The sequence below is a fragment of the Cucumis melo genome, chromosome 8 (assembly GCF_025177605.1).
Source record: "Cucumis melo cultivar AY chromosome 8, USDA_Cmelo_AY_1.0, whole genome shotgun sequence".
In the NCBI taxonomy this organism is placed as follows: domain Eukaryota; kingdom Viridiplantae; phylum Streptophyta; class Magnoliopsida; order Cucurbitales; family Cucurbitaceae; genus Cucumis; species Cucumis melo.
Window position 1 is genome coordinate 8860558 of NC_066864.1, and position 20602 is coordinate 8881159.

The 20602-nt window shown below is 28.7% G+C and overlaps 2 protein-coding genes across 3 annotated transcripts; both read left to right on the top strand.

Annotated features, from left to right (window-relative positions):
• Nucleotides 1–763: 763 nt before the first annotated feature.
• On the top strand, nt 764–2258 carry LOC103500838 (aquaporin TIP1-1). The gene is given in 2 exon segments (NM_001297726.1): nt 764–1211; nt 1744–2258. Coding segments are annotated over 2 exon segments (753 nt in total). The 5' UTR covers nt 764–830; the 3' UTR covers nt 2116–2258.
• A 14300-nt stretch (nt 2259–16558) lies between these two features.
• Nucleotides 16559–20203, top strand: LOC103500836 (E3 ubiquitin-protein ligase RZFP34-like). Of its 2 annotated transcripts, none has more exons than XM_008464278.3 (13): nt 16559–16670; nt 17938–18033; nt 18125–18212; nt 18304–18363; nt 18612–18644; nt 18724–18801; nt 18893–18936; nt 19059–19099; nt 19190–19272; nt 19363–19454; nt 19546–19615; nt 19699–19740; nt 19833–20203. In XM_008464278.3, the coding sequence occupies exons 2-13, from the start codon at nt 17951–17953 to the stop codon at nt 19983–19985; spliced, it is 867 nt and encodes a 288-aa protein (XP_008462500.1). In that variant the 5' UTR covers nt 16559–16670; nt 17938–17950; the 3' UTR covers nt 19986–20203. The 2 variants fall into 2 exon arrangements, with proteins under 2 accessions (XP_008462500.1, XP_008462499.1); XM_008464277.3 differs by lacking the exon at nt 16559–16670 and adding an exon at nt 17360–17835.
• Nucleotides 20204–20602: the final 399 nt, after the last annotated feature.

The following is a 20602-nucleotide window of genomic DNA, read 5'->3' on the forward strand; positions in this document are numbered from 1 at the left end:
ATGTGTCAAAGATTTATTTTATTAACGTTCATAAATATCAAATTATACATAGCTTATAATTGAAAACATGTCCGATAAATATAAGTAAATAAAATTTTAATCTTTTTTAAATATTACAAAATAACTAAATAAGTTATAAATATGACAATAAACATTATATATTTATTATATTTATAAATACTTAATAAGTTAATCGTTTAAAATAGTTTTCTTAATTTTCAAAACATGTTTCATATGTTAATAATAAATAAATGGAAAACCTTCCAAAAGAAGAAAAAAAGATATCTTAAAATTTAAAAATTGAGATTTTGAGGATCAATAATTAATAAAAGAAGGATTAATAAGGGTGAAATTAAATCCCAAAAAGAAAATTGAAAATGAAGAAAAGAAAAGTGAAGAAATAATTGAACGTGGGAAGTGGATTCGATGTCTCCAGAGAACAAGCGAAAGGAGACGAAATCCACATAATTTGCACGTTACGTGTCCCTATCAACCGTAGACACGTGTCAACATCTCAACACCCTACGCCGAATTGCTTCGCTGGATCTGGACGGTCATCGGATAACAGCGGCAACCAATTAATATTTCCCCTTATATTTCACAGCCTGGCCATGTCCACCAATCACGTTCAACTATTAATTCATTTTTCATTTCCTTTTTTTTTTTTTTTAATTCCCCTCAATTAGTACCGGCAACCTGTTGTAGCCGGTTAACCCTACCCTCCAACGTTCCATTATAAGGCCTAGAAAATGGACGTGAAAATGGAGTACTACAAACTACAATTAATTTTAAAGAATTTTAATTTTAAAGTTCTCTAATTACTATTAGCCATGCCGATCCGTAACATTGCAATTGGAAGGCCCGAAGAGGCTACTCATCCAGATGCTTTGAAGGCTGGATTGGCCGAGTTTATTTCCACCTTGATTTTTGTTTTTGCTGGCCAAGGTTCCGGCATAGCCTTTAGTAAGCTCACCAATGACGGCGCTGCCACTCCAGCCGGTCTCATCTCCGCCTCCATCGCCCATGCCTTTGCTCTTTTCGTTGCCGTCTCCGTTGGCGCTAACATCTCTGGTGGCCATGTTAACCCCGCCGTTACCTTTGGTGCCTTCGTTGGCGGTAACATCACCCTCCTACGTGGTATCATCTACTGGATTGCTCAACTCCTCGGATCCGTTGTCGCTTGCTTGCTCCTTAAATTCGTCACCGGCTTGGTGAGTTTTACCTAAAAAAAGAATTCAGCTTAACATATAATGTTTTCTAAAGAAAATTAATAGGGTTGATTCTCTACTATCACACAATGTTGATTTGAAAAAGATATTATGTAAATTTTTTTATTTGGGAAGAAAAATTAAAGCACACCCAAGAAAATAAAATAAATCGTTAAATTTTTATTAAATTCACCACAAAATACAAATTAAATATTATTGAATGATATTGACACAATGTGAGACTTCTAGACATTAAAATCAAAAGTTTTCAAAGATGCAAGTAATTATTAAAGACTTTACTAGAATTTATCTCGAATTTGTATTTAATAGACACATTTATATTTTTAAATCTAAACTAAAAAATTATTACGAAAGAGCCACAGCAATCTCATCAAATGCTATTTTTTTTTTCTTTTGGAATTTTATGGGATTAGATAGAGTCTAAATATTAGGGTAAGATGTCGTTATTTCCGTTACTTGGGGAGAAAATCACTTTTATTAATTTAATTGGGGGTGATGTTCATGTGCATGACAGCCCACCGGGAGCTTCGGTCTATCAGCAGGAGTTGGTGAACTAAACGCCTTCGTTTTCGAGATCGTGATGACATTCGGCTTGGTGTACACGGTGTACGCAACCGCAGTGGATCCCAAGAAGGGCAGTTTGGGAACAATTGCACCCATCGCAATCGGTTTCATCGTCGGAGCCAACATTTTGGCCGGCGGAGCATTCACCGGAGCCTCCATGAACCCCGCCGTGGCATTCGGCCCATCAGTCGTCAGCTGGTCATGGGAAAGCCACTGGGTCTACTGGGCCGGACCTTTGATCGGTGGTGGCCTTGCTGGTCTCATCTACGAATTCATCTTCATTTCCAACTCCCACGAGCAACTCCCAACCACCGACTACTAAGTCAACCACCACCACCACCACCACCACCACCCACGGCGGATGCGGCGGCGACGGCGGCCACTTCTTTTCTTTTCTTTTTTAATCTGGTGTATTTGGTTTTGTTAAGTTAATTTCTTTTATCGGATGGGTTTGGTCGTGTCTCATTTGTGACCGTTGGATCTTTACATGATTTAATCATCATCATCATCATCATCATCTTTGTGGTCGTCGTTGAGTGCCGTGTCTGGACCCTGCGATGATTTGATTGAAGATGAAAAAGAAATCAGGGCCAGGTTGTAATTTATGTTATTCTGCTCCTGTCTGTACGTGATTTATTTTCAAAGCCTTTTATCTTTTTCTCCCTTTCTTTGTCCATTTCGATAAGTTTTTAAATTTAAGATTTTCTTTTTACAACTTTCTATTTTCCAAAATAATGCAGTAGGACCCTTTTCCCTCATTCGGAATAACTTTATCACAATCCCAACTCTTTCTTTCTTTTTTTTTTTTTTTCCCTATTTTTCACAAATTTTTATATATTTTTTGTTTCAATAATGCCAATGTGAGATTCAATCGACTGATTTTTAATATAAATTCCCAATGCTTCACCAATTGTATGTTTCAAAATCTTGTAAAAGAAATTGGGTGTTTGAGTTTCAATGTCAACAACCAATAGTGTTTTTTGGTGGAAAGGTAATTATTTGTGATTTTTATAATGAAAAAATGTATTTTTTTTCTTCTGTAAATTAAAGAGTATTGATTATTAATTTTTTTTGTGAGGTGAGGAAATTTTTAAGTGCTGTTTAAAACCAAACCAAGTTTGAAATTGAATATATAAAATAATAAAAAGAATTTTATAAATTGTATATATTTAAATGAAGTCAATTGCCACATATTCATCTCCATCACTCTATATAAATTCCAATATAGTTCTTGTCCATTGTTACTTAAAACAAAAAAGAAAAGAATTTCGTTGTTGCCAGAAGTGATTGCTGATCGAAATTAACTTACACATTGTTTGATTAATCTTTGTAAAACACAATGTACATAACATTTGACATTTATATATGAGTGAACTACAGTAAATTTGTTATTTAGAGAGAAAAAAACAAATGACTTTCATGTTTTAGAGATAAAAAATAAAAAATTCAACTTATCTATTTCTTGTAACTAGAATGAGATGGTTTTTTTTCCTTATTCTACACGCGTTAATATTAGATCCGATTTGTTCAATAGTTCGTTGGTCATATAATTTGAAACCAAATCCAATCTCTTCTTTTAACTTTTAGCAAATTTCAATAGGTCTAGTTTCCCTAACAACATTGTTACTAAGAAATCCCTAACGTTATTGTCAATATTCCAAACAAAAATCAAGAGATAAAGATACCAATAATTATCCTTTTAAAAGTTGATAACTCATCTCGATTATTATAATACATGGGTTGGATATTCAAATCTAGAACTTTTTAGTAAATAACACTCCTATAACCTATGGTAAAAATTGGTTGAGTATTGGAAAGAATATTTTTATCCAATAAATTAAAAACACTTTTTTGGTCTAATACAAACAAGAATTGGTTCACATTCACACTGTCACTAATGGAATCTATAGCACAATAGGCTAAGTTTGGAAAAGGAAAAAAAAAAAAAAGTAGTTTGACTTAAGTTACACAACTTGAAAATTGTATGAAAGTGAGACTAACCTAATTCCTATTTTAAAATGGAGGTAGAGAAAAAGGATGCATAATTAAAAGAAATACAATCAATAAATGTAACCTCAAAAGTGGAGAATGCATTTCTTAAAATTTTAAAGTTCGTATCTACTCATAAACGTTTCAGAACATCTAAAAATTACTTAACAACTTCTAATTTTATTGTCTTTTTAATAAGTTTTTGAACTTTCAATCTTGACACGTTGATACAGAATTAGAGATTAAAGAAAGTTTGAGGCGAAGAGTAAAGGTGTGTTTGGATTGGTTTTTGAAGTGTTTAATTTTTAAAATAATTCATTTTAAGATAAATTGAGTTGTTTGACATTCATTTGAAATAATTTTTAAAAAAATGAGATTATGAAATAAATCATTTTAGAGAAAACACATCCAACCAAATTTTAGAATAAATTTTTATTTTGTGTTTAATGAGAAGTCCCTTCCAAATATCTACTTTTCTTTCTTTATTTTTTCTATTCTTTTTTACTATCTATTTTTTACTCCGTTGTTCTTTTTGTTTTTTTTTTCTATTTTTAAATACTTTGAATATTTTTTTTCAATGTATATGAACACACATTTAAATATAGAAATTAACAAATGTTTCTCTCTCAGTCAAATCTATTTCGACTTAACATCTATGAAAGAAATCATGAGGACGTCAATGAAGAACATGATCGTTCGGTTCGTGAAATAAAGATGAATGAAGAACGTGATTGAATTGCACATCTTTTTATCTAATTGATATTATATTGTCTTAAAAAAATTTTTTATCTTATTTATATTTTGTTGATGGAAATCAATTTTTTTTTATGATAATATATTTACCTTTCAAGATATTTGTACTTTTAAAATTGAATTTTGTTTTGAAAAATTAATACAAAATATGAAATTAATGTCTAGTTTCAAGTAACTAAAAAATTAATAATTTCAAGATAACGTATATTTAATTTTAAAATATATTTATGAAAAAAGATTCAAAATGTGTGTAATTTTTTATGAAATTTGTTCATAAATATAAACTAAAGTAAACACAAGTCAAACCAAATTTAGATTTTAAACTCATTTTACAAAAAAAATATTTTTTAAAAAAAATATTATTAAAAGAACAATTTTTTTCATAGATAATCCAAACGGACCCTAGGTTATTACAGCCATAAGTAAATTTATACTATAATAATAAACACTACATTGGAAAGTAAAAAGATGATAAATTTAAAATAGTAAAAACTATACTAAATAGTAAACATCGTAGCGGTTGAGGAGTTTTGAAATAGTATTTGCTACAACTAATTTAAGACTTTTATATAGTATTTGCGGTAGAAAAAGCAGTCAACTATATAGAGACTGTCTCTACTGATGTTTGATTTTAAAACATAATATAAGGAAAAAAGAGAAAAAACTATAAAATGATGAATAGTCCAAAAAAAGGAATAAGAAGCATGTGAATTAATAGTGAGTAGTAGTACTACCACCTACCTTATAGGTTATAGTGGGTACAGCATACATTTTGATTTTTGTTTTTTCTATGTAGAAAAATTAATGACTATTAATTTCCTCAAAAAAAAAAAAAAAAGAAAAGAAAAGTATTTGTGAAACTTTTAAGTTAATGATTACAATAATGTAAGATTTGAATAATTTTGTCTCCCGGCTCCTCTCTGCCCCTCTCTTAGGATGGAATCCAATGGTGACATTGCAGCACTTGTTCAACCACACACATACGACCTACAATTGGCTATATATCGTAAATATCTAAAATTGAATCTCCATCTAACTCTTAAATTTTGGATTTTATTAGGGTATTGAATTTTCGTTATTTTCTAATGGTTTGAATTTATCTACGACATAATACATTACTAATAATCAAATTTTCATAAAAGTTGTGGTTATCTATTACAAACTTTAGATAAAAACAACGATACTAAAAGAGAAAAATTAAAAATTCAACCTCAAGTTAAACCTATGAAACTTATTCGAGTTGGATTAGATCAAGTTAATCTTATATATATATAGAGAGAAAGTTTGAATTGTATAGTTTAGATTGTTTGAGTTATCAGATTATTTGAGCATCTGTCATTTTTATTATATTTCTATTAATAAAAACATAATTAAAAAGTTTTCCCTTCGAGGTTTACGTAGGTTAACTTTTGTCCTCTTTCGTTGTTAGATTAGCCTTTGATAAAATTGAAAAAAGAAATGTTAATTTAACTTTTTCGTCTAAAACTGGCTTGAATTGACTGTTGAAAAACTTTTCTTTAAAATGTATTTTGAGTGATTACTACACAAACACTCCAATTTTTTCTAAAGTAATTTATTTTTTAAATTAAACATTTAAAAATGCATTTCACACACCTCAACATTTTTCTATAAAAATTTGAATATTTTATTTCCAAATAAATTTATTATATACATGATAAAAGTCATTCTATTAAAAGATAAGTAATTTTTATCTCCAAGATTTGATCTCTTTTCCATTAAACTATAACTTGACAAATGTAAGTTTCTATTCAGAAAATCATCAATACTAAGTATTCTCATATAAAGAAAAACATTAATATTAAGTAGTCTCAATTAAACTACAAGGAATTATAAAATTATAATTCATTGAATGAATTATAATTATAAAAGTACAATTGCAACATAACTATAAAATTGAATGAATAAAAGCACAACAGAATTATGAAATTCATTATATTAAATTAAGGAATTGTAAAAATCAGTAAAGTTTATACTTCATAAGATGAAAATGGTTGTAAATGGTAACTAAAATCGCTGAAATTATGTTATATTTTAAATTCTATTATTTATAAATATTAATAATCTTTTATTAGTGATAAATATTAATAGAAGTTTATTAATATATTTTATTATAATCTAAAATTTTGTTAAAATAAATATAATTGGTCTTTTTTGTTTTGGGTTTGGTAAAAAAGAGGGAGAGTCAAAAGGTGTAGTTTAAACCTATTAAATGAAGGTTATTAATTGGATAGGCAATACCCAGCATCTATTATTGGCAACAATTACGTAGCCTTTTTCATTTTCCAAACACAACCTATCTTTATGCTTTTTGTTATTAAATGTGGTTTTTACCACTTGCCATGCACGTGCTTTTTTTTCTTCTTCAAAATTTTGAATATTTTAAAGAAAAAATTTATTAACATATTTTTTTTTTGACTTATTTCAATTTTACTCTCTAATAGTTAATATCTTCTCCTTGTATATATATATATATATATATATCTATGGAGAGAGAAAATTAAATTAAATAATGTTAATTCATCACAAATTATAATTTAATCAAACAATAATTAAAATTTTGTTACAATTTTTCTTCTTGGCTTTTCATTTCCAATTTAATTGGGATCAATGTGTAAAAACCATTAACATTAATAATGTGAGTTTAATCGTTTCTTTCCTTTTAATTACTGTATTTATTTTATGATTAACATTTGTTAATTATATCATCTATTTCTTCAATAATTGATATTCGTCGATATATTGGGAGGTGGTTTTTTTTTTCTTTCTTATAATTCTTCTTTTAATTGAAATTTTATGGTTCAATAAACTTTCATGTTTTTTTTTTTTTTAAATGAAATACAAACATATAAAATAGCCTAAGAAATAACGTAATTAGCAATAATTATTAGTGGCATTGCAAAATAATTTCTTTTTCAATATTGCTTACTTTTAATAGACTGTATAATATAGATGATATAACACACATAATACAAAAATCTGACATGAATAAATAATTAATGGTTTCTAGTACTAAATTAAAATGTTGTTAATTAAAAAGGTCCAAATGCTATCTAACTAAAATATATATTTAGCATAATTATGCATGCAGATTTCTAATCTAAACTAATGAAAAGAAGAAAACTAGAAGGAAAAAAAAAAAGAGAGAGAGAGAGAAAAAAAAAACTGAAATATTCGAAGAATTAAAGAAAACAACCAACAATTGTTGAAGGAATCAAGAGAACGAATACAACAATTTTCTTCATTTGCTTTACCATTTGGTGTGAATTACAAAACTTCTACACTCTTCCACACTTCATTTGATCTAACGTATCGACACAAAAGGGAAAACGAAGATTCAACTAAAATTGATAAGTCATATCATGGTTCTCGTGTATTGCAATTGCTCTGTGATTGTCAATTCATTTATTCGCTATCATTGTCAATGTGTTATACACGTTTCTAATGGTATAATGTATTGTTCAAAATCTCTTCGCCGTCTATCTCTCTCCTCTACAACCACTTTTACTAGAGTTAGAGTATTTAAAGAGTTTGTGATTACAATATTTTGTATTTATAGAGTCCATATACAATTTGAATATGCATAAGTGTTTTCATATAATATATTAACTACCAAAATAGTATATTGGTAACCATTTATTTCATTTAACCCAACACGTTTGGTTATAAATTCTGGGTTTATGAAGTCAATAGGATTAAGAGATCAATGGTGCACTTGGAATTCACTTAAAATTAAAAGAGGACAAAATTGACCAAATTTTTTGCTAAGGATCGTAGCATTTTAATACAGTATAAAAATAGGGGCGATAAGAAGAATAGCAAAATCTAAGGTTTACTTTGGATAAATGGTAAATTTATTTTTAAATTGTCAAAATAGCAAAACAGTTAATTTCCACATAATAAATGAGATAACTATGCCTTAAATGCCCCTACCTACTTTACAATATAGACTCCTAAATACAATAGTAAGAAAAACCACAAATACCCTGTAATTAATACATATGCACTCCCTTCAATTTTCTAATTTTTCCTCCAAAAAAATAAACCATCTTCTGTAAAGCTTTCCGGCTTATTTGTTCTTCCGTTTTTTAAAGGCTTTCCGGTGTATTTCCACCGTCGCTTTTCCACCATAGCTTCTCTTCCGTTTTTCCACCGTCGCTTTTCCACCATCGATTTCTCTTCCGTCGCTTTTCCATCGTTTGCATGCCCTTCCTTTTTTAATCGGTTTGCACCACCCAAAGTATCGGTGAGTTGTTTCGTTTCACGCTTCTGTTCCTTCTTCAACCTTTGGATTTTTCCTCTGTTTTCTGCATGTATCGGTAAAAATACCGAGTTCTAAAAAATTTCTTCAAATTTTTTCCGGTTCTAACATTCTTCAAATTTTTAAATGGCTTTCCACCCGCATTTGTTTTCCACCCACACCGTTGCTTTCCACTTTCTTCTTTTAGTACAAATTTTCGTTTCTCTTAATTTCGGTTGATTGTCTTCCAGTGAATCTTCTATTTTTGTTTCCCTTAATTCTGGTTGGTTGGCAAAATTAAAGATAGATTTTATTTTATTTGACATGATTTTAGGGAGGGTCGGGATTTGATTCTAAACTTCAATATTTCCATTATATTTGTCATAATTAAATCACATTTTATTTGGCATGATTTTAGGGAGGGTTGAGATTTTATTCTAAACTTAAGTATTTCCATTATATTTGCCATAATTTTAGGGAATGGTTGAAATTTGAATTTGAATATTACTTAAGATTTGAAATTTGAATCTTTTAAATGATTTTTTGTTACTTTTTTAATATTTTTGTTAATAGTTAATTAATGCATCATCTTTGAAAGAATATAATAATTTTTTGATTTAGTTAATAATTATCATAGGTGGGTGTTCACAAATACACTGTAACCGAATATGTGATATTTTATTTGATTTTTCTATCTCCTTAAATATATTGTATTTGAATCTGGACAGTTCTCATCCTTTGAGTTTTATTTGATCATTATCGGGAAATTTCGATATAAGTAACATAATCCAAGACACATCCTTATCATCAACAATCCGAATGAGTTTCGAATTGTTGCAATCTTTCCAGTAAATGGTCAACTTAGAGACAGAAACTTCTGAATTTGGAAAAAGTCTACGTTGGATACAATTTGCAAATTCTTGAAACGAGGATGAAACTGGAACATATACATCAAGGAGGTGATAGTCAATATATCGGCAGGACTCAATCCATCTACCATCGAATACGGTCTTCACTCGTTGTAAAGCCATGGAAAAAATTCAAAAGGAACGCATTTATCGAATAAAGTATTCACTGCTAGATTGTATATAGGAGGGATGAATATTAAATTAAATTATTGTTTCATATATTATACAGATACCTGTTTCATTTGTAGGGATCACGTCTTAATTTGATGTAATGGTCGGATATTACGAAAATATGGTAGACAAGGGCAAAGAAATAAAATGTATATAGCATAATCTTATGAATATAACGTTGGGAAGGCAATATTAGTTATTTTTCTAAAGTAGTTTAGAATATAAAAATGTTAAAATTTCAAAAATAATATGCTTTGTTCCATTTTTCGTTGAAATTTATGTTTTAATGACCATGATCGTTCCGGTGAAATTTCAAAAAGATTGTCTTTCGGTGAATCTTGTGTTTTGGTTTCGATTAATTCCGGTTTGTTGGCAACATTAAAGATAGATCGCAATTTTAGGGATATTCCCAATTTTAGGGATAATTACGGTTTGTGTTTTGGCATGATTTTAGGGATAGTTGGGATTTGAATCTAAACTATGTATTCCCATTATATTTGCCATAATTTTAGGGAATGGTTGGAATTTAAATTTGAATTTTAGAGACTTGAATTTTGAATGTTTTAAATGCTTTTTCGTTAGGTTTTTTTAATGTTCTTGTATATGGTTAATTATTGCATGTTTATCATTATTTTAGGAAGGAAGAATTCATTGCATTAAAATTTTAGAACCTATTCATTGCGTTAATAGCTATTGAAAGAAAAAATCGGTAGCTAAAGTTTGAATATATAATTATTGAAGGGAAAAATAGGAATAATTACGGGATATTAAAATCAATTGAATATGGTTAGGGATCTTTGAAATAATATAATAATTATTTGATTTGGTTAATAATTATCATAAGTGGGTTTGTTTACAGATACACTGTAATCAGTTATGTGATGTTTTGTTTGATTTCTCGGGTTCCTTAAATATATTGTATTTGATTATGGACAGTTCTCATCCGTTGAGGGGCATTTTCGGTCGAAAAAAGTTGAAAATTATTCCAGACAGTTAGTTTTGCCATAAATAAATAAAAAAAAATAACAGTTTGCTATTTTGATAATTTTCATTCTTATGTGTGCCATTTTCATGGATTTCCCATAAAAATATGTGTTTATTTTTTAAATATATCAAAATGAAACAAATATTTACAAAACATAACAAAATTTCATATGCTATACATCGTAAACATTAAATTAGTATATATTTTAAATAGTAATAAGTCATGCTTTAGTAAATATTTTTTATTATTTATTTTTAAAAGTGAGGGTACATTGTCTCTTAACTTTCTTAAATTTAAGACTTATAACATGAGATCATTTTCTTTGAAAATAGAACGTCCTTCTTTATTTAGGAAAAAATAGCAATGAAGATTGTACCTTAAAGTTAAGGGAGGCTTCCGATTCACCACACACATAAGTGAGTAGTAGACCCATATAGAGATTTCTTTGTTGACAAGAAATTAACGAGTTTGGTCTTTTCTCATGTGGCTTTCATTAATATCATTTCCTTCTCAATTATCCATGTGCTTGCCTAATTGTTACGTTTATTATTTATACTCACATTATACTATAATTCTCTTTTATGGAAAATAAATAAATAAATATATGTGTATAATAATATCAACAAATTTTAATAAATATACTTTTTTTTTTTTTAAAAAAAAATAATAATTTAGTAATTTATATGAAAAATTTTAATATGATAGAATTTTTCTCAATACAGCTAATATAGTACTGTGGTCCTTAATTTTGACTTGACATTAATGTAAAGTAGTTTAAAAAATAGTAGGTTTGATCATTTAGGTAAAGAAAAACAAGTAGAAAGGTTTACATAGGTCAAACTCAGAAATGGATTTTACAATTACAAACAGAGTGATAGTCCAAGAGGGAAAAGGGTGAAGCCCAAATATCAAAGATGCAATTGGACCTAAACTCTTTTAGCAACACTATCACCAAAATGATTATGTTGGAAATTGAACAGATTTCTGAGTTCCATTTTAAAAATTGTCAAAAGAAACTAAAATGTGAAGAATTATGACAAATCGTACCTCCTTCACGTGTGGATTTTATATTCCAGAAAATACTATCAAAATGGAATCTTCTATACTCTATATCTTTATATATATATATATATATATATATAGCTAAGTTTGAATATATATCTTGGTTTTCAAACTTATCTTTTTTTCGGTGTGGAATTTTCAATGAACTTGGTGGATTACGAGCATGGTCGTTACCTCTTAATTGGCTGATTCTTGATTTTAAAATAATTATTATTCAAGAAATTTTATTGATAATTTCCAAAAAATAACTCTGGTGTTTTTTCACTTTTAAAATTTACGTAAGTTCTCTATTTTTGTAAAAATTTAATGTGATATGAATGTCTAGACACTCTTTTTATCGTAACATTGATTCTATAACCTAAGTTAAAATTTCATTTTCCACTCTATAAAGATAGGTCTAAAAGAATTAGGGTAAGGTATTTAGGTACTAGTAATAAAAATTTATAACTTTTCCATTTTATGCACACTCTATAAAGAAAGGAGTAAATTCTTCCTTTGTATCAATCTTTTTAATGGTAAGAGGAATTAAATCTCAATGTAATAAAGAAAATACATATATTTTCTTTTGAATCATTACAAACTTTTTTTTTTTTTTTTTTTTACTTACTAGATTAACCCTTTGTTTAGATGGAGTAAAGTTAAAGAAATTATTTTAAAGGAGTGATCTTAGATTTAATTATGATTTGAATTAAATTCCAATGATAAAATTATGTAATTTCTAATAGAGAAGGATGATATTTTTTGGACAAGATTTTTCTTCCCATCCCTTTTGAAAATCGTGTAAAGGCAAAAAGGGATCAACACATGTGAGCATGCAACTCAATAGGATAGATATAGACAGAAGGGAAAGTATTGGACCAATTCTCCCCAACCTTTTCACTCTCTTTTCTTTCATCGTTATCTTCTTTTTCGATTTTATTCGTTGTTCAAATGGACAATTAAGAGTGTGTGTTCAATTCAAGAAGTTGTAAAATTCTACTACTTGTCTATCCTACTATAAGAAAATATCAATTTTATACATCTCATAATCAATTCATTACACTGTGCATCGCCATAGATTCACAATTCACTAGATTTCATATCGTCTTATTCTCCAAAAGCTAAGATTGTGAAACCAATGATCAAAACAAAGAAAATTATATCAGACATGAATAGCATTTTAAGGAATAACTGCTTGATCTTTTACTTATGTATGGTTGAACGATCTTTTCTTTCTAATTGATTCAACGATATACTATCATAATTGATTTAGATTAAGATGAATAACTCCTCCACTTTGTAAAAGTAGAATATCTTTCTCTTTTTCTACCCTTTTTTTTCTCTTTAACTTTAGATAACACTAATTTCTATTTTTGCAGTCCCTTTTTCGTGGTTGGAATTTTCCAATTACATTATAGGTATCTATACCTATCCTAAAATCTTACAATATATATTTTACTATTCAACAAAAAAAAAAAAAAAAAAAGAAGAATCCAATTTTTTGTTGGTTAGATGGTGATTTTTTCTTACAAAAAAAAAATTCTTCTGTTTTTCTTTCATAACTCTTTAATTTAATGATGAATAAGAAGTAATGTTTATTTTGAACATTAAAATCACTATTGACAAACTTTCTTGTGATTTTGAAGAGATTAATAATGTTGCGTTCAAGATTTTTTTTTACAAAAATCATTTTAATATATTAAAATTTTAGTATTTATATGTATCTCAAAAAGTAAATTTATCTTATATATATATATATATATATATATATTTTATATGATGTATTGATTAAATCAATATCGTATCATCATCTTATCCAAAAAAAAAAAAAAATTATACAATATCTTATAAGTTGGCTGAATATAGACTTGTAAAGATATGGAATAATTTTATTTAACTTTCATGAAGTTGAAGCATGTGAGATCCACTCCAAGGATTTGATAAAAAAGAATGACGAAATCTACATTTGATCTAAAGTCTAAAAATTGATGTTTATTTGGTTCCTGAATACTTTAATATCTAAGGTTCGAGAAATAGCTCTAAATAGTCGTTTATTTGGTAACCATCATTTTAGTTTCCGTTCTCATTCTCTATCCTTTGTCGTTCAAAAGAAAAGCTCCTTCATTTTATTTCTTTAGTTTTATTTTTTTTTTTTGATGAATGAAGAGTTACTTTAAGATATCGGGGCACGAAATCGATGGTTTTAAAAATTAAACAATTCAACTCACAAGAGATATGTTAATCCATGTTCAAAGGAACGAGGTAATTTCTACTGCTTGTTGTCCAACAAAGAATGAGTCAAGGAGAGAAAACTTTATAATACAAATTTCTGGTGTGTGTTTGTACTAATCTGAATTGAATTGAAGGCATAACTTTTTTTTCTCCAACTCTTCTTTTTATTCTTAGTCATGAATTTAAAATCTTTGAGTAAGTTGAAGAAAACCACATACTTTGTTCAGATCCTGTCTAAAAGAAGTAACTCTCCCTTTTGTCTAGAAGAACAAAGAAACTTCTCTTTCAGATCTGAACGAAGAAGACACAGAGGGGATGGAGATGAGATGTGTTTGATGAAAGTATAAATAAGTATATAGCCAAAAAAAAAAAAGTATATATAAATAATGTTTGATGAAAGAACCAATTCAACAAAAGTAAAGTTGTAGGAAGTTGCATAATTTGGACCATGCACATGCTATGAAAAGTTTCTTGGGATCCTTTTCCTTCTAGGTTTTTTTTCCACTATGATTACACATATTATTTTTTAAAGTAATAAATTTAAATCTAATTCTTCGATACTAAAGATGATAAACTGTATTGTTGATAAGAGTCTATAAATGATAAAATATATCAGCAATGAAATATTTTATTACTGACAAATTTTGTTATATACTTATAATTCTTAAAAAATGAATCATTAGTCCTAAAATAATCATTCATCGTAATTACCTCAATATAATAAGATTCTAGCAATATGATCTGAGCTCATATTTTGAAAAATGATTTTTTTAATATTATAAAATTTAAAATTCATTATTCATATTTTCAAACGAAAATTACAAACAAAATAGTTGTTTTCAAATAGAGCAAAATAAAACAAAGAAAGAGAAAAGGAAAATTAGAAAAAACCACGTCATCAAATTGTCATGAATTAAAAAAAGAAAAGGAAAGAAGTATATATTGAAGGGTTATTCAGAAAAGAAAAAGAAAGAGAATATTTAGGAGTTTTATTATTTATTTTATAGTCGGTCTCCACAAACACATACCAAAAGAATAAGAGAAAAAAGCAAAAGACGTTTGTTTGTTGGATGTACCAAACTAGGTTGAAAAATATTCTATACATCACTACACACACCTTTTCAAACACAATAATTCTTTAGGCCAAAATATTTTTTAAAGAAAAGAAAAGAAAAGAAAAAACCTAACCATTTTCTTTTCATTAATTATCATTTAATAATTTTGAGTTTGTCGAATTCCTCCCAATTTTGAGTTTAATTTACCTCGGGTGACAGATTCGTGATGAAAATATATTATGCCATGAATACTGCTTTGAAAGTAATTTTGACACGACTGTATTACGAGTCATTGATGTTGTTGCTCCTCAAAGTTAACATAACATCTTCCTTCAGCCTTACTCGAGAATTGAAATTATGAAAGAAAAATTTTGGTTCATAGTTTTAAATTTTGTTTCAATTTAGTTTATAGGTTACTGTAACCTTAACATATCATTTTTTTTCATCCTTATTGTACTTTGGAATTTGCTAAATTTTAATCTAAGTACTTTCAAATATTCGATTTTAGTGTCTATACTTTTAATAAATATTGAATTAGTTCATACCACTTTTTGATTGATTTTTTCAAGAGTTTTTATTTATTTATTAATATTATATTTTCTTGCATGAATCTTATAAAATTTAATTTGGAGGGACTAAATTTAAGATTTAGCTTAAAATATCATTTTAGTCCCTATATTTTAGAATCTGTTCAATTTTAGCTCTTATACTTTTAAATGTCCAATTTTAGTTTCTAAACTTTCAATAAATCTTTAATTGAATGCCTAAACTAATTTATTATAGATTTTTATTTTAAAACTATTTATTTTTATGACCATTTTTACCGTAAATTAAATTTTAGAATATTTTTACATATATTGTGTTTCTTTGCATAAAAATTAAATTATTAGATTTGTTTAATCTAATTTTCAAATGATTAAATTTAAAATTTACTAAAATATAAAAACTAAAATTAAAAAAAAAATTAAAGTACTTTTAATTAACCTAAGATTTAGTAAGGCATACATATATATATCGAACCCGATTCGATTCTATCATACACAGATAAATATAGATATAATAGTTTATCGCAATCCATATCGCTGATAATAAGTCGTACTGTTTTGTTATATATGTAATATTTCAACCCACCAACCCTATATGGCAACTTAAAGAAAAGACAGAAAATGAATATTGATCATCCATTCACTTTAAAACTTTTAAAAGAAACATCTCAATCAAAAGCCATTAAAATTGAAAAATGCACACTAAAATGGAATATATCGGACCCGATTCGATTGGGATGTCCCTTGAAATCAAAATCTCTTGTTGTTCTGTACTTATCCACTTATCCACATTCATCGCTATATATATTCAAATCCACTCTTACTTACTACATTACTTCTTTATCTTTCTCTCTTTTCATTTCCTGATCGGAGCTTCCTCCATTGAAACGCTGCTATTTTAGCGATATTCTCTCTTTTGGCAATAATTTCAACTTTTCTGGTAAGTGAGAGTGTGACCCAAGGTGTTAAATGACCAATATATCCATCTTTCTATTCATTCTATTCTTCTCTTCATCTACAAGATTTAGTATTTTATTGATGGATTTGGAATTTTCAAATGTTACAAAATTTTTAAGTTTATTAATAAATTAGAAATATAATTCAAGCTATCAAATTTTTTAAATTGTGATTTTTTGTTCCTTTTTTTTTTCTCTTAAAGTTAAACTAAATTTGTATTTGAGGCTAAATCTGTAATTTACCATTTTTTTTAATTCAAAGGATTGAAGATTTTGGTTTAAATACAACTTTTGTCCCTACAATCATTTGTGTTCTCTTGTTTGTTTGTTTGTTTATTTTAGTATGGAAAAAACTTGGGAGTGTATTTGGAGTCGTGCAGATCATTTGTTTTTCGAAAAAAAATATTTATATACATAGATAGGAGAATAGAAAGATTGTAATATTTACAACTATTACTTTAACGACATTCCAAAATACAAAGATAACAACATTCAAATTTAAGAGTAATGGAAAGTATAAGAACCTCGATACACGTCTTAAATATAAAGTGTATATATATCGTAATAAAAAGTTAGAAAATACTCGATTAATACTTGTAAAACTTTAAGAATTATATTAATTTAAACATCAAAATTTATGATTATTTTCCCCTAGTTTCATTTAAAATCAACCCAAATCATCTTAATTTAAATTATTCTTCTCCCAAAATTTCCAAAGTATCAAATTTGTGAGAAGAAAAAACATTATGATAATTCATCTTGCAAACATAAAGAAAACTAAAATTTCAAACGGCGCCGTTTTGGTAATTTTTCGAACAAAACGGTAAAACGGAATCACGTTGGCGTGTCGCCTCGTCATTGATTTACGTACAAAGAAAAACACGGCGGCGGGCTGATCTTTCCAAAGAATCGGAGGGTACTTTTGGAATTTTGTACCCATCTTCTCTGATATTTTCTATGTACTGAAAATCTGCTCTTCCCCCTCCTCCTCCTCCGGCGAGATTCCTCTCTGAAGTCGAAGCGCATATGAGGTTTAAGCAATACTTCAGAAAAGGAATTGAAGAATGATACCTTAAGGAATTTTAATTCGATTACCGTTTGAAATTTTCCTCTGTTGGAAACTTTGTTCCTTTTGTTGTTCTTACAGGGGTCCGTCCCTTTTCTTTCTCCTTTTTTCAATCACTTTTCACCTCATTTTTCGTTGAGTTATTGAATTTCTCGCTCATGCTAGCTAGTGTTTTCGATTTTCAGGAGAATTTTTCTGATGATGATGGAGTGCGAAATGGAGGCTTGGATTTCCCCAAATGGCGACATGTCATCGATCGATCTCGGATATGGCAGCTTCGGGTAGTTCATCATTCTTAAACAGTGTCTAAATTGATTTCGATATGACTTTTGCGTGGGAGATTTCTTATTTCTTTGGTTTTATAATTTGAAGGTGTTCTCATTATAGAAGGAGGTGTAAGATTAGAGCTCCTTGTTGCAATGAAATATTTGATTGTAGACATTGTCACAATGAAGCTAAGGTTGGCTTCTGATTGATTGTTATTTTCATATATATGTATATATATTGAGAAATTGGATTCATGAAGCTTCCCATTGATGCTCTTTATGCAGAATTCGTTAGGTGTGGATCCTCTCTTACGCCACGACATTCCTCGCCACGATATGGAAAAAGTAAGTTTCCTTTCAAGTATCAATTAAGCTTCATGTTCCACTTGTTCACGAATATAGCTTCTGAACTCATGTTCTATCCTTGGTTTTCTCATTCAGATCAGCTTCAAGTTTAATTTTTGCTAGGATCTTTAAAACATTTAGGAGGAGATTACATAACAAAGAAATAGAGAGAGTATTTAGAAAGACCTTTAAATTTTCTATAAATATAAATTCTAATTCATGAGTTCTTGTTTTGTATCTCTCTATAGGTTATCTGTTCTTTGTGTGGCACAGAACAAGATGTAAGTTCTTTCCTTTCAAAGCCTCCTTCACCTAAAAATATGGGGAAGACAACTAACTATCTTTCGTTACTTCTTTTAGGTGCGACAATATTGTATTCAATGTGAAGTTTGTATGGGGAAGTACTTTTGCGCAAAGTGCAAGTTCTTCGATGACGATGTAGGCTTCTATCAACATCATCTAATTATCTTTGATCGATATTATTAGTTGTGATCTTAAATTTTTTGATGACTTGAAACTGTTTTGCTAGGTTTCAAAGAAGCAGTACCATTGTAATGAATGTGGTATTTGCAGGTCTAAACCATTTCCTTGAACTTCTCTGTATATTTATGCATTTATCTTCCTTCTCCATAGCTTTTGCAATTTATTAGATGCAGTTTTAGTCCCTAAAGATTTCTTTCTTTCTCGCTTCGCAGAGTTGGAGGTGAGGACAACTTTTTCCACTGCAAAAAGTGTGGTAAGAACTTCGGAACAGTTTTTATGATTCAACTTCTTAGAGCTCTCTACATTTCCAACCACTCAACCGGAAGTTTCTTCATCTTTTCAGGTTGTTGCTATTCAAAACTGATGGAGAACTCCCACAATTGTGTGGAAAAGGCAATGCACCACAACTGTCCTGTTTGCTTTGAGGTGAAATTTCAAAACATGGAAGTTAGATATGGCATTTATCAATATAAAATGTTCTAAGTCAATAACATAATCAACCATCCGTTCCTGCAGTTTCTTTTTGATACAATGAGCGACATTTCCGTTTTGCCATGTGGACACACTATTCATTTAGAATGTGTGAAGGAGATGGAGCAACGTTTACAGTTAGTCCATCTCTTCTTTGCTACACAAAATCCATTTTGTTCTTTACGATCATTTAAATGAATTACCAAAACCGTTGCTTTGTATCTGCAGATACACATGCCCTGTTTGCTCAAAATCCTATTGCGATATGTCGAGCGTGTGGGAGAAACTCGATCACGAGGTTCGAACCCTTATAAACCTACAAAAGTAATAACAATAGACAACGTTCACATGATCCTAACATATTTTCACTTAAAATCTCAGGTTGCATCAACACCGATGCCACAAATGTACCAACATAAAATGGTAAGTACTGGGTGTAAACCGTAAAACAATGTGTGACTGCTGATTTTTTTTATGAACTGAAAATTTTTCTTCTTTACTTGTATTATGATCAGGTTTGGATTCTTTGCAACGACTGCAGTGAGATATCAGAGGTTAATTATCACATTGTGGCACACAAGTGCCTCAAATGCAAGTCTTATAATACAAGGCTGACACAAGGAGGGCCTTCTTCATGTTCACCAAGGATTGCTCAAATTGTGAGATAATATGACTGATTTCTAGACATAAGATTTATTTTAGAGGATCGTTCTCTAGCATTATTTCTAGCTGCTAGCTTATTATTATAAGGCATTCATTCAACTCTTAGCTGGTGGTTTCTTTCTTTGTAACCACCAATTATTGTGGAATTATGTGTTGTATTGGAAAATAATTGATGTATTATGTTTAGTCAATTGCAATTTAAAGCCTAAGGGTCCTTAGTTTATAGAGTTTGTATCATTTCTCTTAATCATTTGGCTGGGCTGCTTTAAAGTTGAAAATGGAAAATAGAGAATAGAGTTGAAATTACCTATGGGTGATAAAGGCACTTCCACTAACTAGCAAGGAAAAGTTTTGAATTCTTAAATATCATGATAAAAATATCTAATGGAAATGAAGGGAAAATATGACAAACCTGAGGTTAGAAAGTTTGAATAATACCATTGCTTTTCCCCAAGCTTTCTATGTTTTGGTAGGGTGTGAATTGTTCGGTTTAACTCGATTTTTATAGAAAATTGAAAGCAAACCGATAAATTGACGAAGTTAATGTGATAATCAAAACTGAACTACTTAGATTTTGGTTGCAAAATTTGTAGCGCAAACTCTTTTTCCTGTAATAAACAAA